The 24680-nt window shown below is 52.3% G+C and overlaps 2 protein-coding genes across 2 annotated transcripts in view; one reads left to right on the forward strand and one right to left on the reverse strand.

The window, feature by feature from the left end:
• Positions 1–24680, reverse strand: part of Topbp1 (DNA topoisomerase II binding protein 1) — an 81455-nt gene that overhangs the window by 53063 nt on the left and 3712 nt on the right. The gene's annotated exons all lie outside the window — the stretch shown is intronic.
• LOC138815988 (serotransferrin-like) lies at positions 9559–23427 on the forward strand. Its single transcript, XM_070005439.1, has 17 exons — positions 9559–9663; positions 11467–11639; positions 12134–12242; positions 12709–12885; positions 13187–13319; positions 13839–13894; positions 14464–14642; positions 14914–15091; positions 15804–15958; positions 16775–16865; positions 17917–17949; positions 18815–18970; positions 19944–20073; positions 20929–20993; positions 21185–21369; positions 22235–22424; positions 23244–23427. Exons 1-17 carry the CDS (start codon positions 9621–9623, stop codon positions 23276–23278), a joined length of 2088 nt encoding a protein of 695 aa, XP_069861540.1. The 5' UTR covers positions 9559–9620; the 3' UTR covers positions 23279–23427.

The raw sequence follows: 24680 nt of genomic DNA on the forward strand, positions 1-24680 counted from the left end.
CTTGAGCTGAAGAGCTGAGGGACAGCGCCCAGGCCCAGAGTTCAAGACCCACGACTGACAGGAAAAAAAAAAAAAAAAAAGCTAAGAATACTCCCAGAGGATCCAGGTGGTTTGTAAATAATCATCTTTCAAAACAAACTCTATGGTCACTCAGAGAAGGACCACAAAATCTAAATCCTCAATGACGCAGAATTTACAATGTCCCGTATCAATGCGAAGAAACAAGAATCTATGACTTAGAGTCAGGAGCAAACCAATCAAGGGAAACACATCTAGAAAACCAGAGACTGTGTAAGGTTAGCAACAACAACAACAAAAAGAGCCATTAGCTGGCGCCAGTGGCTCACACTTGTCCATCCTACTCAGGAGACTGAAATCCGAGGATCATGGTTCAAAGTCAGCCCAGGCAGAAAAAGTCTCTCTTATCGCTCACCACCAAAAGGCCAGAAGTAGAGCTGTGGCTCAAATGGTAGAACACTAGCCTTGAGGAAAAGAGCTCAGGGACAGTGCCCAGGCCCTGAGTTCAAGTCCCCCCTCCAACACACACACAAAGAGGCACCAATACAGTTACATCTTATGAATTTTGATATCATCCATTTATGGCTTACAACTGGCAAAAATGCTACAAGTCAGGGTGTGTGTGTGCATGCGTGTGTGGTGTGTGTGTGTGTGTGTGTGTGCACGCGCGTGCGTGTGTGTGTGTGTGTGTGTGTTGGTACAGGGCCCTGTCCTTTAGCTTTGTTTGCTAGTTTTTTTTACCAATCCTGCTGCTTGAACTCAGGGCCGGGGCGCTGTCCCTGAGCTTCTTTTGTTCAAGGCTAGCGCTCTACCATTTAAGCCACAGCGCCACTTGTGGCTTTTTTCTGTGTATGTGGTATACTCAGGAATCGAACCCAGGGCTTTGAGCAGGCCAGGCAAGCACTTGACCACTGAGCCACCTTCCCAGGGCCCCCTTAGCATCTTTTTGTTCAAGGGTAGCACTTGATCATTTGAGCCACACCTTCTCTTCCAGCTTTTTGGTGAGTCACTGGTCTGCTGCCCTTCCTTCATGGCTAAAGAGCCAGCAATCAGGGGCCAGGGCCTCCATCTTTCTAGCAATGACATTTTTACTTCCGGTCCATTGTCTCCTTACAAGCCACCTCTCAGAAGCCACGGGCATGCATATCTTTCCTTGTTGGGACTTCTGGAAGGTTCTCCTCTATGTGGGCTGCTGGCACCGTTAGCTGTACCCCGCGGGCTTGAGGTCCACCCACAGTTACACACACCAGGAGAGATGACCCTGCTTGTCCTGGATCACACAGAGCTCGGTCAGGAGCTTGAGGCTTTGATCCAGTGAGCATCGTGCTCAGGGACTGGGGGACTGCTCCCCAAATTCTAAGAACTTGGAAAGAAACCGAAGATTTCAAGAGATTCGAGATATACTGAATACAGATAGAACAGACCCTACTAAGGATGAATGGAAGACGACTCTTCCTTAGCAACACACACGCACGCACACACACACTCCATACATGTATGTGTTCACAGCTCCCATTCAGTATTTCTTCTGAGACCTCACACTTCTGTCTCCCAGGAAGGAGAAGGGAAAGGATGCAGGCTTGTTTATCCGTTTGTGGCTAGATGTTACCACATTACACATACAAGTCCGAAGTAGGTGGGTACCAGTCACAAGAATGTTCTAGAGGGGTCAGAGGACCGAGGATCAGTGGAGTTTGGGTTACCCACAGGCTAGTGAGTGGCAGAAGACCTTGGGATCTTGCAATTTATTATGCAACTGATTACGGTTATACAATTTATTACGAGCTCTATACAAATGGTCCTGCTTAGTGAGCCACTCTGACCCCAGAAACCCATCCTAAGGTGGAAGTGCCGAGACAAAACTACATTGCACAAAATGGGAGGGAGCCAGGGTGGAAAGAAGTCAAACCCTTGATGAAGCAGAGCCTGAAGAATTCCTTGTGGGAAAAGTACCGGCGCAACGTGCAGTGAATGGGAAGGTAGAATATTTCCTGAAGTGGAGGGGATTTTCAGACCCTGATAAGACCTGGGAACCTGAAGAAAATGTAGATTGTTCAGAATTAATTGAAGCATTTACTTGATTCTCAAAAGCTCTTGATGGTACCAAAAGAAAAGCTTTATCCAACAGTGAACATATATATGTGTGTGTGTGTATATATATATGTATATATATATATATATGTTCACTGTTTATATATGTATTACGTATAATATATAAACACATATTCATACATATATAAAACAATTTACATACATATAAATATTTTATATTTACTTTACTTGTTTTTTTGCCAGTCCTGGGGCTTGAACTCAGGGTCTGGGCACTGTCCCTGAGCTTTTTTGCTCAAGGCTAGCACTCTACCACTTGAGCCACAGTGCCACTTCTAACTTTTTCTATTTAGCTGGTACTGAGGAATTGAACCCAGGGCTTCATGCATGCTAGGCAAGCACTCTACCACTAAGCCGCCTTCCCAGCCCCTAAACACTTCATATATATGTATGTATTTATATACACACATGCAACATGTAAAATCTGAGTCTTGGTTTTTGAATTAATGGTGTGAAACACTAAGTTCTTATGAAAATCAAGTTTGATATGTTGGTTTTGAAGTAGTATTGGGGGAGTTGGTTTGAGATCTGAGGATCATGGTTCAAAGCCAGCCAGGGCAGGAAAATGCGTGAGACTCTTATGTCCAATTAAACCCCAGAAAACCAGAGACAGTGCCAAGACCCTGAGTTCAAGCCCACGACAGACAGTTCAGCCTGGCCTTGAACTTGCTAGGTATAGCAAGGTTAACCTCAAACCTCAGTTCTACCTGCTTCTACCCACAGATATGCAAATATAGCAGGTTTGCACAATTCCTTGAAAAACAAATACATCACCATCAATGACTTCCCTCACCCAAATGGACAAAATTAGGACCGAATTTCATCTCCTTTCATGCAAAGTTTCCGTAGTGAGCGTTCCTCTATGGACTATTGGAATCTGGATACCAAATGCTCATGCATCCTAGGCTACCTACTGTAAAAATCAGCTGGTTAGAGGTTTCTACTACTCTAGGACCTGCTGGCCCAAGCGAATGAATGAAACTTTGTCATTATTGACCTGCATGCTTCTCCTTCGCCCCAAATGGCTCACTCTTTTCAGTATTGGGTTTCTGGTTCCACAAAAGCCAGCAAAACATCTCTGTAGTAATCAGCATGCTACCCAACTTGTAAATAATGGCGAACGGTGGTCAATGAATAGTTTTATATTCCTTTAAAAGAAAAAAGAAAAGAGGGCTGTGAAGGTGGCCAAGTGGTAGAGTGCTTGCCTTGCATGCATGATGCCCTGGGTTCGATTCCTCAACACTACATAATCAGAAAAAGCTGGAAGTGGGCGCTGTGGCTCAAGTGGTAGAGCGCTCGCCTTGAGCTGAAGAGCTGAGGGACAGCGCCCGGGCCCAGAGTTCAAGCCCCATGATTGACAGAAAAAGAAAAAGAAAAAAAAAATAAATTAACCTTTCTAAACTTTTCCTTTTTCCAAGATCCACACGTTTTTGGTTGTTTTTTTGTGGAAGTGATATGTTAAGTGCCATACCTGGTTGTGAGTCTAATATCACAAAAAAACAACTAAGAAGGAAATGTGTGTGTGTGTGTGTGTGTGTGTGTGTGTGTGTGTGTGTGTGCAGAGAAATTGGATGTATTTACTCTAAAGATCTCTCTGCGGGTAATTATTCCAAGCTAATGAGAAGGGTCAGATCCTTTTGCTGTAGAAACCCAACAGCCCATGCTGTTTGTGCATCTCAAGTCTGGGCAGGTCAGAGGTCCAGTTTGGACAGCTGAGGAAGCGGGCAGACTTTGAGCTCTTCTTTCCACAGAGAGTGGGGACATTAAACAACAGCGCGCCGTGAGGAACGCGGGGAGATCAGTGTTCTGTTTGGTTTGGCCCCTGGGAGCTCTGCACTCTGCCCCCTTTAAGCAGGTATCTGTCTCAGGGGGCCCCCATCTGAAGACCTGGGGACCTGGCTTCTCTCCATGGGAGGGTAATGAGCAATGGAATTGTGAGATAAAGCTGGAAGAGAAGCAGAAGCTGGAAGAGAGGCGGGATGGTACTTGGCGGGAAGATCTAGCACAGGATGGTAAAGGGGCGGCTCAAGAGACAGAATCATGCATCCTAGGATGTAGGGTGTCCTGCCCTGGTGGGCAGCCTACTCCATTATGCCCATTGGCTGGACTCAGTTTATCTATAAAATGACGTGGCCAGCCAGAATGGCTCGCCTCTGTCATCCTCGCTACTCAGGAGGAGGCTGAGAGCTGAGGATCGCAGGTCAAGGCTAGGCTGGGTGGGAAAGGCCTTTGAGATTCTTTATCTCCTAGGAACCGCCAGAAAGCCGTAAGCGGAGCTATGGCTCCAGCCGTGTGTGGAAATGCTAAGGGACAGTGCTCAAGCCCTGAGCTCAAGCCCCAGTACCAGACAAAAGAAAAAATAAAGACTGAAAGTAAACCGAGTGCCAGGGGCTCACGCCTGTCATCCTAGCTACTCAGGAGGCTGAGATCTGAGGAGCACGGTTCAAAGCCAGCCCGGGGCAAGAAAGTCCGTGAGACTCTTGTTTCCAATAAACCAATGGAAATCAGCACGCCAGGCAAGGCCGGCGCCTGGGAGCTGGCCTCTGGCTGGGGACTTTTGTGCCTTTCCCCACACTCACGGGTGCGGGACTTCACAGAGTCCACTGGCCCAGGGGGGTCAGTGGCCTCCCTCGGCTGCCGGCTGATGGATGGGTCAGGGACGGCTGCAGGGCTTCCTTAGCCAGGCCCTGGCTTGTAGAACGAATGGGGACCTCTGGCTTTGGGGCTTCTTTCCTGCTCACTACCACCGAGGAAAGGCCGAGCAGATGACAGGAAAGGAAGGCTACACCTCCCTACCCCAGGGAGGGAGGAAAATGGCCACCGGATACGGTGTGGATAGTGGGAGGCGGAAGAGAGAGTGTGAATGAATGATGGTTGCTGGCGAGGAAAAGCGGGGGAGATGGCCGCAGGAGAGAGAGAAACAGAGAAGGAAATAGGTAATGTGTATATATACACGGAGCTGCATGGAGGCTTGCACACATACACGCAGACCCTAGAGTTCTAGTCCACGTGTTCTAGGATGTTCTAGCATGTTCTAGTCTCAGTGACTCTCTCACATTACACGCTCAGGATTATGGTTCTAGATACCTTTCTCCCCTGGTCGGGGGGCATGATGTGCGTGGGGGTCAGTCTTGTTAGACTGGGAGGTTCTAGAAATAGTCTATAGAGTTGGCACAGGGAAAATACAGGTTAGGCACGAATGTCTCATTCTGGACCTCCTCATGTCAGGTGCTTGTGCCAAGTGCACAGGGGCCTGGTGTGAAAAAGATCCCACCAGCCAAGCCGGCAACTATCTGAGCATCCATGGGGACCGGTACAATAACAGAGTGTCACCCATGGAACGGGACAGAAGCCTCTGAGATTACACAGATATGAACACAGAAGAGATACGTCCGGGGGCTGGGGAGGTGGCTCAGCGGTAGAGTGCTCGCCTTGCATGCATGAAGCCCCGGGTTCGATTCCTCAGTATCACATATACAGAAAAAAGCCGGAAGTGGCACTGTGGCTCACGTGGTAGAGTGCTAGCCTTGAGCAAAAAGAAGCCCGGGGACACAGTGCCCAGGCCCTGAGTTCAAGGCCCACAACCGACAAAAGATAAATTAATTAAATGGGAAAACCAGAGCTGGGGTGTGGCTCGAGTGGTAGAGCACCTGCTTCAATCTGTGACAAGTCAGACTGCATGAGGTAATTCCAGAAAACCCCGGGTGAAGGCTGTGTCCTTGACACAGCCGCTGAACACAGACAGGGACGGTGTGTTAAAGTCACACCAGGAACACACAGGTGAGCCAATTTCCAGAGCTCTGGAAATTCCAGAGGGCAAAGGTCTCGTTTCTCCGATAAGCTAGCTAGCTTGTGATAAGCGTGTTGGGACCTTCTTATAGGCTACCCCGGAGCTGTGACCAATGGCATACCTGTATCAGAATCCCTTTGGTTGCTTGCCCTTTCTGGCCCGAGACCAGGATTTGAACTCGGTACCTAATGCGTTTTGCTCACTGGCTAGCCCTCTACCAACTGAGCAACCCCCAGAATCCACTTGGAGTACCTAATATTTTTTTTTTTTCTTTTTGAGACCAATAGAGAAATTACTCTACTGACTGGGGGAATAATTGTTAATTTTGATAGGTGTGAAAGATAACATCATTCAGTAAAGTTCTTTTTTTTTTTTTTCCAGTGTTAGGAATGGAGAGTTCTTGCAAGCTAAGCAAGCTCCCTAAATGTTCTTATATTCTGTGTGTGTGTGTGTGTGTGTGTGTGTGTGTGTGTGTGTGTGTGTGGTGTGTGTGTGTGGTGTGTGTGTGGTGTGTGTGTGTGTGTGTGTGTGTGTGTGTGTGTGTGTATCCTGGGGCTTGAACTCAGGATTTGGGTATGGTCCCTGAGTTTTGGTTATGGGGCTTGAACTCTGGGCGCTCTACCACTTGAACCACAGTGCCATTTTGGTTTTCTGGTGGGTTACTTGGAGATGAGAGTCTCACAGACTTTCCTGCCCAGGCTGGCTTTGAACCACGATCCTCAGATCTCAGCCTCCTGAGTATCTAGGATGACAGGTGTGAGCCCCCGGCGCGCCTGGCTATTTATTTCTTGCCAGTCCTGGGGCTTGAACTCAGGGCCTTTGTACTGTCCCCTGAGCTTCTTGTGCTCCAGGCTAGCACTCTACCACTTGAACCACGGCACCGCTTCTGGCTTTTGCTGTGTTATGTGGTATCTACCGAGGAATCGAACCCAGGGCTCCGTGACTGCTAGGCCAGCGCTCTACCACTTGAGCCACTTTCCCAGCCCCTTGGGCTCCAGGGTGTGACGGAACCGTCCCAGGTGCACCTGCTGGGTCTGGGGCATGTGGTCATGTGACATATCAAAATGGCCACCGATTTCCCTTCTAGCTCCTCCTCCCCCTCCCCCTCCCCTGCTCCCAGACCCGCAGAGGAACTGGCCTTAGATCACAGACAGTGGGCGCTGCGGGGGGGGGGGGGGGGGTGGAGGGGGAGGGGGGAGGGGTGAAATGGTAGAGATGGGGTGGGAGGGGACACGCAGACAGACAGGCTCTTTGTTTGCTCTGCTCCTATGTAAATTGGGTCACATTTGGAAATCGCAAATATTGGTTCAGAGGCTCTCTGCCTTCCTGCCCCCCCCCCTCCCCCCCCCCCCCCCCCCCCCCCCCCCGCTTCTCTCTGCTGCACGTACGCAGGGGCTCTGCTGTGGCTAAGGGGTGGCGCCAACTCTGGGCTGGATCGGGAGGATTCCATTCTGTGTCTGTGCTGGGAAGATCTGGAGGATGTTTGGGGTGGTCTGGGACTGGAAGCCCCCCTCAACTCTTCCCCTCAAGTGGAGGGACATGTGTGCTGGTCTAGCATGCATGAGGACCTGGGTTCGAGTCCTCAGTACCACATACACAGAGAAGGCCGGAAGTGGCGCTGTGGCTCAAGTGGTAGAGGCCTAGCCTTAAGCAAAAAGAAGCTCAAGGAAGGTGAGTGCCCAGGCCCTGAGTTCAAGCCCCAGGACTAGCCAAAAAAGAAAAGAAAAAAAAAAAAAACACAGGGACAGTGGCCATGCTCCCCAGGTTCAAGTCCTGGAATTGGCATTAAAAAAAGAAAAAAGAAAAAGGGCTGGGAAGGTGGCTCAGTGGTAGAGCGCTCGCCTAGCATGCATGAAGCCCTGGGTTCTAATTCCTCAGTACCACATACACAGAAAAATCTGGAAGTGATGCTGTGGCTCAAGTGGTAGAGCGCTAGCCTTGAGCAAAGAGAGGCTCAAGGACAGCGCCCAGGCCCTGAGTTCAAGCTCCAGGACTAGCCAAAAACAAAAACAAAAGAAAGAAGGAAGGAAGGAAGGAAGGAAGGAAGGAAGGAAGGAAGGAAAAAGGAAGGACCTTTGATTTAAAGAAAGCTATGATCCCAAAGATCACAGATAAAAAAAGAACTGTCATTTTCCTTTTTTTGTCTGTCGTGGGGCTTGAACTCTGGGCCTGGGCGCTGTCACTCAGCTCTTCAGCTCAAAGCCAGTGCTCTGCCGCTTGAGCCACAGCACCACTTCTGGTTTTCTGGTGGGTTATTGGAGATCAGAGACTCACAGACTTTCCTGTCCAGGCTGGCTTTGAACCGTAATCCTCAGATCTCAGTCTCCTGAGTAGCTAGGATGACAGGCGTGAGCCACCGACACCCGGCAGAGTTATCATTTTCCTATAGTGTCTATGCCTACAAAACTGACTTCCTCTCGTCAGGCTGTTGGTCAAGATCATCAGATTGTGCTTCACAGCCAGGAGGCATAGGGCAGAAGCCTCTGCCGTGTGTGTGTGTGTGTGTGTGTGTGTGTGTGTGTGTGTGTGTGTGTGTGTGTGTGTGTGTGTGTGTGTGTGTGTGTGTGTGTGTGTGTGTGTGTGTGTGTGTGTGTGTGTTCTTCTGGCTGAGCACAACTGGGCCAGCTCCAGGTTTTGTGGTCTGGCCCTAAGTCCTGTCCTAGACTGACCAGCCCTTCTGCCAACCAGACCGGAAGTGCCGTCCACGAAGGCAGGGCCGGACACCCATGCCTGTCCCTGACTCAGTGTACCCATGGCGTTCCTGGCAGAAGGGAGCAGGTCTGCCTGTGTCCATACCTGAGACGTTTCTTAGACATAGAATTAAACCACCTAAGGAAGCCCCTGCCCCCGTGAAAATGTCCTGGGGCCATCACAGATACAGAACCCCATGATGCCAACCTCTTACCTCTACAATCCCCCCTCCACACACACACACAGACCTGGGCACCCCATATAACCAGGCACACCTCCAAAGCTATCCTGTCCCTCTGCAGAAAGGCATCGGGCGGAATTCTAGGCCGTCGCCATGGGCGCTCTGCACTGAGCTGTCTAGAATTCGGGGGCCTGCCCTTCTGGCTTCCTGGCAGAGCTAGCAGGGTGAGAGTCGGGGAGGGAAGGGGGGAACCGTCCCCAGCCTGGCTCCATACCACAGACCTGTGAGGAGATGGGGGGGGGGATGGTTAGGCCATCAGTGGCCTTTTACCAGAGACGGGTGTGTGTCCTAGGATCCCTGTTGAAGCCCCTGCTTAAAGAAATTAAAATAAATAAAAGGCAAGCTCTAATGTGTGTGCCGGCCCTTTGTCTAGAACAACGTCCTGGGGGAAGACAGGTCACTTCGTGGCTATTTCCCACAGCCACTGCTGTAACTCCTGGCACACAAGGAGCCGCCAGGACAAAGACTGGATTTTTCCTTCTGTTTCCTTCCCGGGGAGGAGAGGGGGGGCGGGGAGAAGTGTTTGTGTGCCAGATTCCACCCCCAGAGCTCAGGAAATGAGCTGGAAACCGATCGTTGGGGTGAAGGAGGCAGGGGGTGGGGAGGGATGGACGAAAGGGGTGATTGGGTAATCGGGCTGCACAAACATGAGAGGTCAAAGGTTGCCCCCCCCCTGGCCGGCCTGGGCCGGGGATAAAGGGGCGCGAGCTGCACAGGCAGGGCGCAGAAGCCCGTGGGTCTGTGCTTGCGGCTCCCTGCCAGGCTGGGAGGATGAGGCTCGCGGTGGGCGCCCTGCTGGCCAGTGCTATCCTAGGTGAGTGGTTGTGGGCCCGGGGATGGATGGCACCGACCCTTCCAGCTCTCTCCTCCTCTCCTGCCTGCCCCCCCGCCCCCCTCCACCGTCTGTGGGCTTTGCTGGTCTCCAATGTGCCCCTGCTCCAGCCTCTGTGATGCTCTTCATGGCTGTGAGCTGCACTAAAGAGCGAGTTCTAAACTGGCCGGTGGCGTGCATCTGCCTGTCCCAGCTGTTCTGGGAAGCGTGAAATAGGAGGATGAAGGTCCAGTTGGCAGCCGGGCACCGGTGGCTCATAGCTGTACTCATACCGAGCAACTCGGGACAGGCTGAGATCTGAGGATCGCGGTTCAAAGCCAGCCCGGGCAAGGAAAGTCCATGAGACTCTGATCTCCAATGAACCCCTCAGAAAGCCGGAAGTGGCGCTGTGGCTCAAGGGGTAGAGCGCTGGCCTTGAGCTGAAGAGCCGAGGGACAGCGCCCAGGCCCTGAGTTCAAGCCCCACGACCGACCAAAACAAAAACAAATCAAATTGGGCCAGGCTTTAAAAAAAAAAAAAAAAAACTCAAATAACCACTATCAAAAGGGGCTGGGGGCCTGGCTCAAGCGGTAGAACACCTGCTTAGCAAGGGTGGAACCCTGAATTTCAACCCCATTTGCTACCAAAAATAGAAACAAAACGCAACAAAAAAAGGTAAAGCGAGAACACTTACAGGTAACCCCAAGTTCATCCCCATGCGCTCTTCCTGCCTCAGGATCTGAACCTGCTCCTCGCCTGACCCCCACCATCCCAACTTCCGGGGTGCCCTGGGAACTGGACTGCTGCTTTGCTCACAGACGCAGGGCCTGGGCGGGCGGGCGGGGCTGAGGATGGGAGGGGCGGGGCTCTTGGCCCTCGGTGGTGCTGTTTCCATTGGCTGAGGTGGAATGGAGAGGGGAGGGGCCAGGGGTTATCAGTTCTCAACTGTCTCTCTCTCTCTCCATCTCAGAGAAGGGCTGACTTTACCCATGGTGCTTTGGGCCTGCCTGGGTGGCCCGTCCCAGGTTGGGCACGTGGATGCCACCTGGGCAGCCGGAGGCTGGGAGGAAGATGGTGGCACCCGAGCTTGGGTCATAGGAACCGCTGGAGTTCAGTGGCCATGCGCGTGGCCTCTCTGGAGGACTGTCAGGGCCGCGGCAAGGGCTGGGTGGAAACAGAGGGAAGAATGGGTGGACGGCTGGAGCTTCTAGGTTATTTGTCTCCAAGGGGGGATGAATAATGGCTGGCGAGTGTCGCAGGCGAATTCTTGAGCCTCCCTAAGGAACTGCCACCTTGATTTTTGTGCCCTCGCTGGCGGATCGTGAGCCTAAGAGAGCAGTATGTGTGTGCCCAGCTTGGATATGAACAAGCAGGGTCACCTTGGTTGGAAAGACTTTGTGCTCTCTCCCGCTCTCTCTCTTTCGTTGGTTGAGGGGCTTGAACTCTGGGCCTGGGCGCTGTCCCTCGGCTCATCAGCTCAAAGGCAGCAGCTCTACCGCTTGAGCCACAGCGCCACTTCCAGTTTTCTAGTGGTTCACTGGAGGTAAGAGTCTCACGGACTTTCCTGCCTGGGTTGGCTTTGAACCGAGATCCTCAGGTCTCAGCCGCCTGAGTAGCTAGGATGACAGGCGTGGGCCACCGGTGCCCGGCTTGCCCACATCTCTCTGGGTGGAACAGGATCGTTAGGAAGGAGAGGAGAAAGATCTGAGCCACGCAAGGACAGGAAAAGGCCCTTCGGAGGGTGGCACTGTCTCTGCCCGGGCACGGGAAGTGGAGCCCTGAGGCCTCGTGCCTGCTTTCTCCTAGGGCTGGGCCTCGCCACCCCGGAGAAGACGGTCCGGTGGTGCGCTGTGTCCGACCATGAGGGCAGCAAGTGTGCCGCGTTCCGTGACATCATGAAAACCGTCCTCCCAGCGGACGGCCCCCAGCTCTCCTGCGTGAAGAAAGCCTCCAGCCATGACTGCATCAAGGCCATCTCGGTAAGCCGACTGCGGCTAAAAAAAAAAAAAAAAAAGACAGCGGGTGGGAGCTCGGCCACCGGCGGGGGCTCACGCCTGTCATCCCAGCTACTCGGGAGGCTGGGACGTGAGGATCGTGGTTCAAAGCCCAGCCTGGGGAAGGAAAGTCCAAGGGACTTTTCCAATGAACCCACCAAAGAGCTGGTGTGACTCAAGAGGTAGGACACCAGACTTGGGTGAAAAAAAGCTAAGAGAAAGCTTGCCCTGGACCTGAGTTCAAGCTCGGGACACTATCTGTGGGATGAGGAGGGCCTAACAGGTCAAGTTCTTGGTGATCACCGAGAGCCAATCCACATAGACGCTTCACCAGGAAAGAATAGATTCCATCGATTTCTCTGTACCGGGACAAAAGGGTGGCCTTCTTCTGTCCCCACCAAGTCAGTCCCAACTCATCTGCCATAGCTGGGCCTTCCCTGAGAGCCAGGCTCCCTCGACGTTCCGCCTTGTTCTTCTAGGGGAAGGAAGCGGATGCCGCCACGGTAGATGGTGGTTTGGTCTACGAAGCGGGCCTGGCTCCCAACAACCTGAAGCCTGTCGTGGCGGAGTTCTACGGATCAGCAGAGAGTGAGTTCTGCATGGGTGTTATTAGGAGGAATGGGGTGGGGAGAGGGGGGGCAGGAAAGGCCCTGCCGGACATCTGATTAGCACAAATCAAGGTCTCTATGGGCTACGGGCTGGTTAAGGGCCGGTGTATCTGGTATGGTTCACGGATATGTCCGGGATCCCTGGAGATACTTGGGAACCCCAGGAGGGACGGAGGGAGACAGAGAGAGAGACAGACAGACAGACAGAGCGTCAACCTACTCCGATCGTCCCTGGAGAGAGGGACAGGAGACAGGAAGTAGTATCACAGGGAATACGAACCTACCACCTCGTTTCCTGCGGGCCTTGGGTTGGCAGCCATCGGGTACACATGCCCCAGGGGCCAGGGTTGCCAAAGCACCGGCGATCACTGGTGCCTCCGTCTGGCCGTGCCCATGATGTTTCCACGGCCTTCTGGTTCCACTCATTCCCCCCTTCCCCGTGGCAGAGCCTCAAACTGACTACTACGCGGTGGCCGTGGTGAAGAAAGGCACTGACTTCCAGATGAACCAGCTCCAGGGCAAGAAGTCCTGCCACACGGGGCTGGGCAGGTCTGCCGGGTGGAACATTCCCATCGGCTGGCTCTACTGTGATTTACCAGAGCCCCGGAAGCCACTGGAGAAAGGTGAGCTGGGCAGCCCTACTCTCCTCTGGCCGCCATCTGCTGGCCATGAGCATGTACTGCAACCTCTCCAAGAGGTTCTCCCTGCCGAAATGGTGGTCGGGTCTCCCAGTGGCGGTCCCAGACTCATGAGGGTCACCAGCCAGCCAGAGGCAAGCATCCACTGGTGGGAAACCCAGGCCGGTGGAGGGACCAGGGTTGGAACGTTTTGAGGGGAGGGGGTTGGCTGGGAGATGGCACTCGGCTGTCACTGGATCAAGCCCCTACTTCACGCTTTCTTTGTCCATTTCTTTGCCTTGAGCAGCAGTGGCCAATTTCTTCTCGGGTAGCTGTGTCCCCTGCGCAGACGCGGCTGCCTTCCCCAAACTGTGTCAGCTCTGCCCAGGGTGTGGCTGCTCCTCCCAGAACCCATACTTTGGCTACGTCGGTGCCTTCAAGTGAGTGCAAGACTCCCTGCCACGTGGGGCTGGGAAGGTGGCTCAGTGGTAGAATTGCTTGCCTTGCAGGCATGAGGCCCTGGGTTTGATTCCTTAGCGCCACATGAGCAGAAAAGGCTGGGGCCCAAGTGGTAGAGCGCTAGCCTTGAGCTGAAGAGCTGAGGGACAGCGCCCAGGCCCAGAGTTCAAGTAACAGTGCACTGGTACGTGCATGCACACACACAACACACAACACACACACACACACACACACACACACACACACACACACACACACACACACACACACACACACACACACACACACACACACACACACCAAAAAAGAACTTGTAATGCACTGAAGCATCTTCAGTGTCTTCTTGCTGCCTGTGTGTGAGCTCATCGCTCCTCCACTCAGTGGTCCCCTACAAGTTAGCCCCCCATGAGGCTGTACCTTCAGACTCTGGGTAGAATGATCTATGGGCCTCCAGACGCAGGAGGCGGAGGTCTCCTCATGTGCTCCTCCCGCCCGCGCAGGTGTCTGAGGGACGGTGGTGGAGATGTGGCCTTTATCAAGCACGCCACCATATTTGGTAAGTCCCCAGGGAAGGTTCTGGTGGGTGGGTGTACTCTACATCCTGAGCATTGTATTGTTTGGGTTTTCCTGCCCAGTTGTCAGACAAGAGCGGGGCACCGTTTCTTCTTGGCCGTTGCTTAGGTTTTTCTGTCTGTCTGGGGGTGGGTGGGTACTTTAGGGGTTCCGATATGGATTCCCGGGCCTCTTCCATCCTTCTGCCTTTCCTCACTGTGCTAGGCTGGGGGGGGGGGAGGGGAGGGGAGGGCAGAGTGTGAGTGAGTCACGGGGCGGCAGGATGCGTGGAGGGAGTCCTCACACCTTCATCTGACTGCAGACACATGTTCTGAAAAAGTCCTTTTCTAGAAATATCTGGAAAGAACTAGAAAGACTTTTTTCCCCCCTCCCCAGAAAGAGAATGACTGCAGGCAGAGACTTTTTCTAGAAAGTTCCCTGGCCCTCTGGGAACACCACCAGGCCTTGTGTCACCCTCCAGATGGCCAGATGGGGCGGGGGGAAGGGGGCCGGTGTGCGCTCGTGGGGGGCTCTGCCTGGGGCCAGCCGGCCTGTGCTCTGCCTCCCCCGCAGAGGTCCTGCCCGAGAAGGCCGACAGGGACCAGTATGAGCTGCTGTGTCCGGACAACACCCGGAGGCCGGTGGACGAGTACGAGCAGTGCCACCTGGCCCGGGTACCCTCCCACGCCGTGGTGGCCCGAAGCGTGGACGGCAAGGAGGACCTGATCTGGGAGATCCTCAACAAGGCCCAGGTATTCCCGCCACCGCTTTCTGGGTGCCCCGAGATGGGCCCGTCTCCCCACCAGAGCACCCCCACCACCCAGGCTTTGGGCTCAGTGATGTCCCATCATGGCGTTATTCTATTCTCTTCCATTGAACCCCCTCCACCTCACCCGAAAAAGCATCTCGGAGGCTCTCTGTGGGGAAGGGGATGTCCATCTTGCTTTCTAGAGCTTTCCTCCTCTCCCTGGGCCCTGCCTGCTGGTGCTCACGGTCCCCACCCCCCTGCTTTGCTCTGGGCAGGAACATTTCGGCAAAGGCAAATCGAAGGACTTCGACCTCTTCAGTTCTCCCCACGGGAAGAACCTCATGTTCAAGGACTCTGCTGTGGGCTTCTTACGGGTTCCCCCGGGGATGGACTACAAGCTGTACCTGAGTCATCAATACATCACCACCCTTCGGAACCAACGGGAAGGCATATGTAAGTACTGGGGTGGGGGTGGGGGGCAGGGAATAGGAGCTCACCTGAGCAGCAGCCTAGGAACAGGTGACACTCCTGCTTGTTTTTTGCCCTGCCCTGCCTGCTAGCCCCAGAAGCAGCCTCCACGCTACGTGGAATTAGCCCCACTCGAATGGCCCGCAAGTCACCAAAGACTTGTGTTTACTGTGCTGGGAATCGAACCCAGGGCCTCGTACAATGCCATCTCCAGCCAGAAACCAGAAGTGGCACTATGGAGCAAAAGCAGCTCAGGGACAGCACCCACACAGGCCCTGAGCTCAAGACCCACAAATGACTAAAAAAAACCCAAAAAACCAAAAAAGAATTAGGAGTTTGCTTTCTAAGGTGATGAATTCCTTGAACAAGACTGCTTTATGTCTCGCTGGAAAATCCTGGCATTTACATGAAGGTTCTTTTTTTTCTTTTCTTTTCTTTTTTTGGTTGGTCGTGGGGCTTGAACTCAGGGCCTGGGCGCTGTCCCTCAGCTCTTCAGCTCAAGGCGAGCGCTCTATCACTTGAGCCACAGCGCCACCTCCAGTTTGCTGGTGGTTCGTTGGACATCAGAGTCTCATGGACTTTCCTGGCCCCGGGCTGGCTTTGAACTGTGATCCTCAGATCTCAGCCTCCTGAGTAGCTAGGATGACAAGGCGTGAGCCACTGGCTCCCGGCGAAGGTTCTTTCTCTCGTGTCCCAGGCCCAGCTGAGGCTCAGGAGGAGTGCAAGAGCGTGAAGTGGTGTGCCCTCAGCCACCACGAGAGGCTCAAGTGTGACCAGTGGAGCGTCAACAGTGGAGGGGTGATAGAATGCGAGTCAGCAGAGACCCCCGAAGACTGTATCGCCAAGATTGTGGTACGTTACTCCTGCCCTCCCTCCCTGACCCCCGTGCTTTGGGTAGTAGCATCTGGGACCTCACGATGTGCAGGATAACACATCAAAGATTCGGATTCCTCATCCAATAGCAATCGGAGCTACATCCTAGGAGGGGTGGAGACTGGGGGTGTGTAATGTCGTGAGGAGCATGGGTGGGGCCTGAACTCTGGGCCTGGGCGCTGTCCTTGAGCTCTTTAGCTCAGCGCGAGCGCTCTACCACTTGAACCACAACTCCACTTTCAGCTTTTGTTTTTTTGGAAGGGGGTAGTTAACTGGAGATAAGAGTCTCACAGACTTGGGGTACCTGGGCTGGCTTTGAACCATCTCCGATCTCAGCCTCCTGAGTAGCTAGGATGACGGGCGTGAGCCATCAGCGCCCAGCTGGAAGCATTTTTAAAAGAGTTACACCTTCTGACGCTAACATCAGCATTTGAGTCTTTCGTGTTGGAAAGGGCTGCCAGATGTTGCGTCCGAACCCTAAGACCAACATCAGAAGAGTGACTAATCTGAACACCACCGCTGGGTCACTATGGACAGGGACTCAACGGAACCTGCGGTGACTAGAGCGGTTCCTGAAGATGGGGGTTACAGTTCTGGTAGAAGTGGGAGCCCCCTTCATGTACTGTGAAATAGGACCCAGAGAAACGGGAGAGATGGAAGGAAACAGTTGCTCTAGGGCAGGTCTCTCTCTCTCTCTCTTTCTCTCTCTCTCTCTCTCTCTCTCTCTCTCTCTCTCTCTCACACACACACACACACACACACACACCGGAAGTGTAATTTGCTGGGTCTTTGCAGAATGGAGAGGCGGACGCCATGAGCACGGACGGAGGATACGTGTACATTGCAGGCCAGTGCGGTCTGGTGCCTGTCCTGGCTGAGAACTACAGTGAGTGGAGGGGGGATGCCACTTGGGTTGGGGGCACTTTATGAATAACCGTGGATTTCCCAAGACCCTCTTTATGTTTTCCACCGGAGAGAAGAGATGGAAAGAAAAACAACAAGATCACAAGCTGATTCATGCCAGGGTGCCTGGTTTGAGTGTCTCCTAACCACTCACGGTGTAGGTTTCCTCAGCTGAAATCACCACAGCTAAAAGGTTGGCCGATGTCCTGCTCTCCTGTAGCTGGGGGAATGGAAGTATTACGACCATGACATCCCTGCTAACATGACAACAGTGATCCGGCTGCCAGGGACCCGGGGCGGGCAGGTCTTCTGATTTCCAGAATCCAAAGCTTTTTCTCCTGCCTCATTGGGGGGATAAACTGGGATACTGAACCAGCACCCCTAGTGGGCTCAGGACAGACAGGGCAGGAAACTTAGGATCTACATGTTGTGCCTCAGTTGTCCAGGGCAGCAAATGAAATGAACTTGTGTGGTCCAGACGGTGTGGATTTGTTGAGAATTAGTGTCACTAATTCTGAACTCTGGGCCTGGGCGCTGTCCCTCAGCTCTTCAGCTCAGGGCGAGCGCTCTACCACTTGAGCCACAGCGCCACTTCAGCTTCTTTTCTGCTTATGTGGTGCTGAGGAACCGAACCCAGGGCCTCATGCATGCAAGGCAAGCGCTCTACCACTGAGCCACCTTCCCAGCTTCTTAACTTACTGTTGGTTCTGAGGCTTGAACTCAGGGTCTGGGCTCTGTCTCTGAGTTTTTGGGCTTAAGGTTTTAGCACTCTACCACGTAAGCCACAACTCCGCTTTGCGTGTGTTTATATGTGTCTGGGGGGGTGGTTCATTGGAGAGAAGAGTCTCATAGACTTTCCTGCCCGGGCTGGCTTTGAACCGGAATCCTCCGATCTCAGTTTTCTGAGCAGCTAGGGTTACACAGCTAACATGCATGGTTGTATGAGTCCTATTCTTGGTTGCTGCATGAGAAAGGTGTGGTTTCCCCATCTCTACGTGAGCATTTACCATTTTCTTACTTTTCTTTTCCTCTAGAAAGCCCAGATTGTAAAAGTCCACCAGAGGAAGGTGAGTAGAAATTGGTAACTTCAGGCACTAAAAGGTATAATCCCATTTTGGGGCGAGGTTGGGAGTGGGGAGAAGGGGGGAGAATAGTAAGTTGAAAAATCAGACTATCAGTAGGCAAGGCAATGGGATAGATCAAGTAAGTCTTGGAATGCAAATGCATGTTGAAAGGGAGTCACCAGGCGTCGGCAATGGGTGGAAAACTGGATTTCTCATTTAGTTTTATAAGGTAGGACTACCTCCCGGCCTTCCTTAGTCCTCTCTCTCTCTCTCTCTCTAGGAGACAAGATCTTTAGTGTATCTAGAAAGAGCCATTCTTAGTTGATTTCTTAGTTAGAAATAAAATCTTGGGTTGTTCTATTTTCCGTCATGCAAGACCAGTATGTGTTTGCTGCTGAAAATTTTCTGATGGTTTGATTTTTACATTTTCCACTTGCTCCATATTTATTTTGGCATAAAACTATGCTCTCCTTATCAGAAAAGAAAAACCCAACAAGTCCGATTATTCCTGATTATTTGGTCTCTTGTTACCCTACCCCCAAACATATTACTTGATAAAATGTTGGTGTTATACTAGCTGTTCTAGTGGACTTTTTTTTTTTTTTTTTATCGGTCCATTGGGCTTGAACTCTGGGCCTGGGCGCTGTCCCTCAGCTCTTCAGCTCAAGGCTAGTGCTGTATCCCTTGAGCCACAGTGCCACTTCTGGCTTTTTCTGTGTATGTGGTGCTGAGGAATCAAACCCAGAGCCTCATGCATGCGAGGCAAGCACTCTACCACAGAGCCACCTTCCCAGCCCCTTCTAGTAGACACAGTGAAGGCTTAAGAGGTAGTGACACACCTCTTTGGTGGTGGCGGTCTGTCTCGTAGGATATTTGAGCGTGGCTGTGGTGAAGAAATCTGATCCTAGCATCACCTGGGACAATTTACAAGGCAAGAAGTCTTGCCACACGGGTGTCAACAGGAATGCTGGCTGGAATATCCCCATGGGCCTGATCTATACCAAGATCAACCACTGCAGATTCGGTGAGTGAGTCTGGGGCGGAGGGGGGGGGGGCGGGGGGTGTTACTGGAAAGGAAGAGAGGGAGTGTGGTACTAGATGGCTGTGAGTTCTATTTGGAGAGATGGGTCAAGGTGCATCTCCCAGAAATCTCAAGGGCTGGGAGGGCTGTAGAGCTAGGAGCCGGGTTGGGATAATGTATTTCAGTTGCATATGATGGCTTCCATGAATACATAATTATTAAAAAGCCGGGCGCCAGTGGCTCACACCTGTCATCCTAGCTACTCAGGAGGCTGAGATCTGAGGATCACAGTTCAAAGCCAGCCCGGGCAAGGAAAAGTCCATGAGACTCTTCTCTCCAATAAACCACCGGAAGTGGCGCTGTAGCTCAAGTGGTAGAGCGCTCGCCTTGAGCTGAAGAGCTGAGGGACAGCGTCCAGGCCCAGAGTTCAAGCCCCATAACTGAAAAAACAAAACAAAAAAAGAACCTTCCAAGATGGCTCACTGGTTATTTTAGCCAACTTGCCATGGGTCAGAATTTAAGCTATTCCACGACTAAGTTATCTGAGAGGAAGGTAATCTTTTTCCATATGGACACGTTCCAAATGAAACGTGATCTTGTTTTGCTTCTAGGGGGCCAAGGGAAATGAATATTGGTTAGACAACCGCTGACTCGTGGGGCAGGGGTTCTACAGGCTGTGTGGTAGGGTGCTAGCCTTGAGCAAAAAGAGCTCAGAGACGGAGCCTGGTCCCCAGGTTCAAGCCTCGCAACCAACAGTTGTGGGGCTTGAACTCTGGGCCTGGGCGCTGTCCCTCAGTTCAAGGCCAGTGCTCTATCCCTTGAGCCACAGCGCCACTTCCGGCTTCCCCCCACCCCCCCGCTACTTATGTGGTGCTGAGGAATGGAACCCAGGGCCTCATGCATGCAAGGCAAGCACTCTACCACTGAGCCACCTTCCCAGTCCCAACCGCTCACTTTTCCTCTTGACATTTGGCAGATGAATTTTTCAGTCAAGGCTGTGCCCCAGGGTATCAGGAAAACTCCACCCTCTGTGACCTGTGCATAGGCCCCAAAAAATGCGCTCCTAACAGCAAAGAAGGGTATCACAGTTACACAGGCGCCTTTAGGTAAGTGTCTCAATCCTACCGCAGGACAGAACAATATCCCATTTCCTCTCTGGGGAATCATTCGTTCCCTATCCAACCCACGGAGGAGACATCTATACATGTCCTTTGACCGTGACCACTAGCTCCTTAGGGTGGAGACATCTAGAAGCTCTGTGATGCACAGAACAGCACCGATCAACAAAGACCTGTCCAGCTCCCAATGTGCTTTGGTGCCAAAGCAACAGAAAGCTTCTACAGTGGAATAAACGCCGGGTGGGGGAGCGTGGCTCAGGCCCTTGCATAATCTAGAAAATACGATTTCTAAATTCCTCCCTGTAGTCACCTTTTTGGTTTTGGTCAGTTGTGGGGCTTGAACTCTGGGCCTGGATGCTGTCCCTCAGCTTCTTCAGCTCAAGGCAAGCGCTCTACCACTTAGAGCCACAGCGCCACTTCCGGTTTCCTAGTGGCTTATTGGAGATCAGAGTCTCACAGACTTTCCTTGCCAGGGCTGGCTTTGAACTGTGATCCTCAGAGCTCAGCCTCCTGAGTAACTAGGACGATGGGCGTGAGCCATTGGCGTCCGGCTTTGGAGTTTCTCATTCTTGTTTCACCCTACTGGAAAGTGGATGCTCTCTCCTGGTGTTGGATACTAGGAAAAGGATGTAAACTGTTGGAGAAGCTATAAAAGAAAATGTAATTTTTATACATGCACAGCAATTTGAAGCCCCTGGGACTTTGCTTTTCCCTTTACCGCTTATATTACTTAGTAATTACTTAGTAATTTCTGACATGGGACAGCCACCCTGTATCGATCAGGTGCGCCCCTGTCCCCCACCAAATGATACACCTATTGGTCTCACCTCTCGACCTCTGCAGGTGTCTCGTTGAGAAGGGAGACGTGGCCTTCGTGAAAGAGCAGACTGTCTTTCAAAACACCAATGGTATGCGTCGCGAGATGTAAAAATGTGGGCCGGCGGGTCTCCCTTATGCTGCGTATGTGACGTGGGAAAGAATGATCTGGAAGAATGTCCTAATTTGGCATGTCTGCTGTGGGAGGAGAACCCAAGCCTTTTGCATGCTGGCACGTGGGACCCTCCGTCCTGGCTGATCTAGCTTCTCTCTCCCTGCCCAGGGAAGAACCCTGCTGACTGGGCGAAGGATCTGAAGGAGGAAGACTTTGAGTTGCTGTGCCCAGATGGCACCAGGAAGAAGGTGACGGAGGCTGCCAGTTGCCACCTTGCCCGAGCCCCCAATCACGCTGTGATCTCCCGGAAAGATAAGGCCCAATGTGTCCGCACCAAGTTACTCAGCCAGCAGGTATGGACTGGCCTAGGCCTCCCACCATTTATTCTTAGACAGCCGGAGACTACTTAGAGAAATTCACAATGAATAGTAGCTAGGATGACAGGAGGGAGCCACTGGCGCCCAATGGCTACTTTACTTTTTAAAAGAAGATGGGGTAGCTCCAGAAGTCCTTTGAAAACATACAGTGGGGGGCTGGGGAGGTGGCTCAGTGGTAGAGTGCTTGCCTCGCACGCATGAGGCCCTGGGTTCGATTCCTCAGCACCACATAAGCAGAAAAAAGAAAAGAAGACATACAATGGCCAGGCATGGTGGCTCACACCTGTCATCCTAGCTACTCTAGAGGCTGAGATATCTAAGGATGGAGGTTCAAAGCCAGCCCGGGCAGGAAAGGCCCTGAGACTCTTCTCTCCAATGAACCACTCAGAAAACCAGAAGTGGCTCTGTGGCTCAAGTGGTAGAGCACTGGCCTTGAGCTGAAGAGCTGAGGGACAGCGCCCAGGCCCAGAGTTCAAGCCCCAGGACTGACAAAAATAAATAATAATAAAATAAATAAGTGATAACAATGGTAATGATGAGCAAAGTATTCCTAAGCCCACAGAAAGATGCAGGACATGGGTGGAGTAAGAAGACACGCTCCCCAGGGGCACCCAAGAGCAGGGAAACCCCCTAACAAGGGACTTTCAGGCAGCAGAATACTACTGGGGTTGAGACTGCACCAGGGGGAAAGTGGCGAGGGGGGAGGTGATGGAACATTCTGGAAGCATCCTCGGCAGCTTCCCCTTGCTCCCGGGGTGGGGGTGTCAGCTGCGCCGTGATGTCCGCGGGCAGCCCGGCGACGGTAGGGCCCTTAACACGTGGTTTCCCGTGCCTTGGGCAGGACGAGTTCGGAAGTCAGGTCAGCGACTGCTCCAGCAAGTTCTGCATGTTCCACTCCGAGACCAAGGACCTCCTGTTCCGAGATGACACCAAGTGCCTGGTCAGGCTGCCCGAGGGCATCACCGCCGAGAAGTACTTAGGAGACGAGTATAACAAGGCCACCAGGGGCTTCCGCAAGTGCTCCACCTCATGTGAGTTGGGGCGGGCGGGCGGGGCGGGGGGGGGGGAAGTGGGGTTCCAGCATGGGGTGTGCGCCACACACGTAACACGGTACTGGGTTCTGAGCACGGAGGACACTGTGATCCCCGGGATGGGGCCCAGGTGGGAGTAGGTTACTCCACGTGAGCAGGCAGAAAACGGGGACGGGGAGGGGGGGGACACAGGCCCAGAATGCTAAGGGGGCAAACTTGGGGGGTGGGAGGTTACGGGGCTTGAATTCGAGACCTCGTGCCCTTGCTTAGATTGGTCACTTTTTGGGGGTGGTACATTGGAGATTAGAAGTCTCTCGAAGTTGGGCGCCGGTGGCTCACACCCAACTATTTTTTCTCCCCATGGTCGGTTGGGGGGCTTGGACTCTGGGCCTGGGCGCTGTCCCTCAGCTCCTCAGCTCAAGGCGAGCGCTCTACCACTTGAGCCACAGCGCCACTTCCGGTTTTCTGGTGGTTCATTGGAGAGAAGAATCTCAGGGACGTTCCTTGCCCAGGCTGGCTTTGAACCGCGATCCTCAGATCTCAGCCTCCTGAGTAGCTAGGATGACGGGCATGAGCCACCGGCACCCGGCTTCCTGAGACTCTTAACTCCAATGAACCACCAGACAACCGGAAGTGGCTCTGTGGCTCAAAGCGGTAGAGCGCTAGCCTGGAACAAAAGAGCTTACGGTACAGCACCCAGGCTGTGAGTTCAAGCCCAACGACACGCCCCCCACCCACCAGCAACCACCAAAACAAAAGAAGGTTCTAAGTGAACCCCATGTATTCTGAATGTCCCGCCTCTCTGCTCTGTCCCCACAGGGCTCCTGGACGCCTGCTCTTTCCACAAACATTAAAACCTGAGAGGTGAGCTTCTCCCGGCGATCGGCCATTCAAGTGACCCTCAGGCTTCTCCTGGCCTCCACAGCCCGAGGTCCCCGATGCCAGCCTTGTCTAGTCTTTGCCACGTGCCCCAAGCACGAATAAAAACCTACTGTCCATTGTATATTTCCAAGACTCCATTCTTTCCTGAGGATGTCTTTCTATGATCTGACTAAACACAGAAGCAACGGAACAACACCCGCACACTCCTTTCTATGCTCAGATATCCATCTAGTCTTGGGTCCAGTGAAGGAGGAACCTTTTCTGAGAGAGCCTGTGTAGCAATTATAATACAATCAAATCTCTATGGCTATTGTGTGTGTGTGTGTGTGTGTGTGTGTGTGTATGTGTGTGTGTGTGTGTGTGTATGTGTGTGTGTGTGTGTGTGTGTGTGTGTGTGTGCACTTGTCAGGGGATAAGGAATGAAAAAGTGTCTAGCAAGCACAGAGTATGTCTATAAAAGACTATTAATAATAATAATTATTATTTTGGTGTGTCAGTATCAGATTTGAACTCAGGATCTGAGTACTGTCCCTTAGTTTTTTCTTTTTTTTCTGCTCAAGGCTCAGTGGTTGTGCCATTTGAGCCATAGCTCCATTTCAGCTTTTGAGTGGTTAATTAGAGAAAAGCATCTCACCAACTTTCCTACTCGGGCTGGCTTAGCACTGTAATCCTCAGATCTTCTGAGTAGCTAAGATTATAGTTGTGAGCTTTTACTTTATTCCAAACTCATTCCTTACATGTAGGCTCAATCTTTTCGGTATTGGGTTACTAGGTCCATGGAAGCCAGAAAAACAACTCTGTAGTAATCAGATTGTTAGTCGATTGTATATTGCTTATATTGTAAATAATGGGGAATAGCAGGGAATCGGTGGCTCACGCCTGTCATCCTAGCTACTCAGGAGGCTGAGGTCTGAGGATCACGGTTCAAAGCCAGCCTAGGCAGAAGAGTCCATGAGACTCTTATCTCCAGTGAACCAGCAGAAAACTGGAAGTGGCGCTGTAGCTCAAGTGGTAGAACACTTGCCTTGAGCTGAAGAGCTCAGGGACAGCACCCAGGCCCTGAGTTCAAGCCCCATGACCAAAATAATAATAATAATAGTAATAATAATGGAGAATAGTGGTCCATCATTTTATATTCCTTTAAAAATGCTCATTACCATTAGATGTTACCCCCATTCCCATGTACCATGGTTGTAACTTCCCACACCCCTTTATCTTCCCCAGCACATGCTCATCATGCAGCTGCACCCCAAGACTCTCTCAGCTATGAGCGATGCTATAGGCCACCACCAGGGCTGTGTGTTTTACTCCCGTGTGTTGCTCACTTCTACAGCAACTCACAGAGTTGTTTACTTGTGCCTCTCAAAGGAAAAC

The sequence above is a fragment of the Dipodomys merriami genome, unplaced genomic scaffold (genome assembly GCF_024711535.1).
Source record: "Dipodomys merriami isolate MVZ:Mamm:240054 unplaced genomic scaffold, mDipMer1.0.p SCAF_68, whole genome shotgun sequence".
NCBI classification, from domain to species: Eukaryota; Metazoa; Chordata; class Mammalia; order Rodentia; family Heteromyidae; genus Dipodomys; species Dipodomys merriami.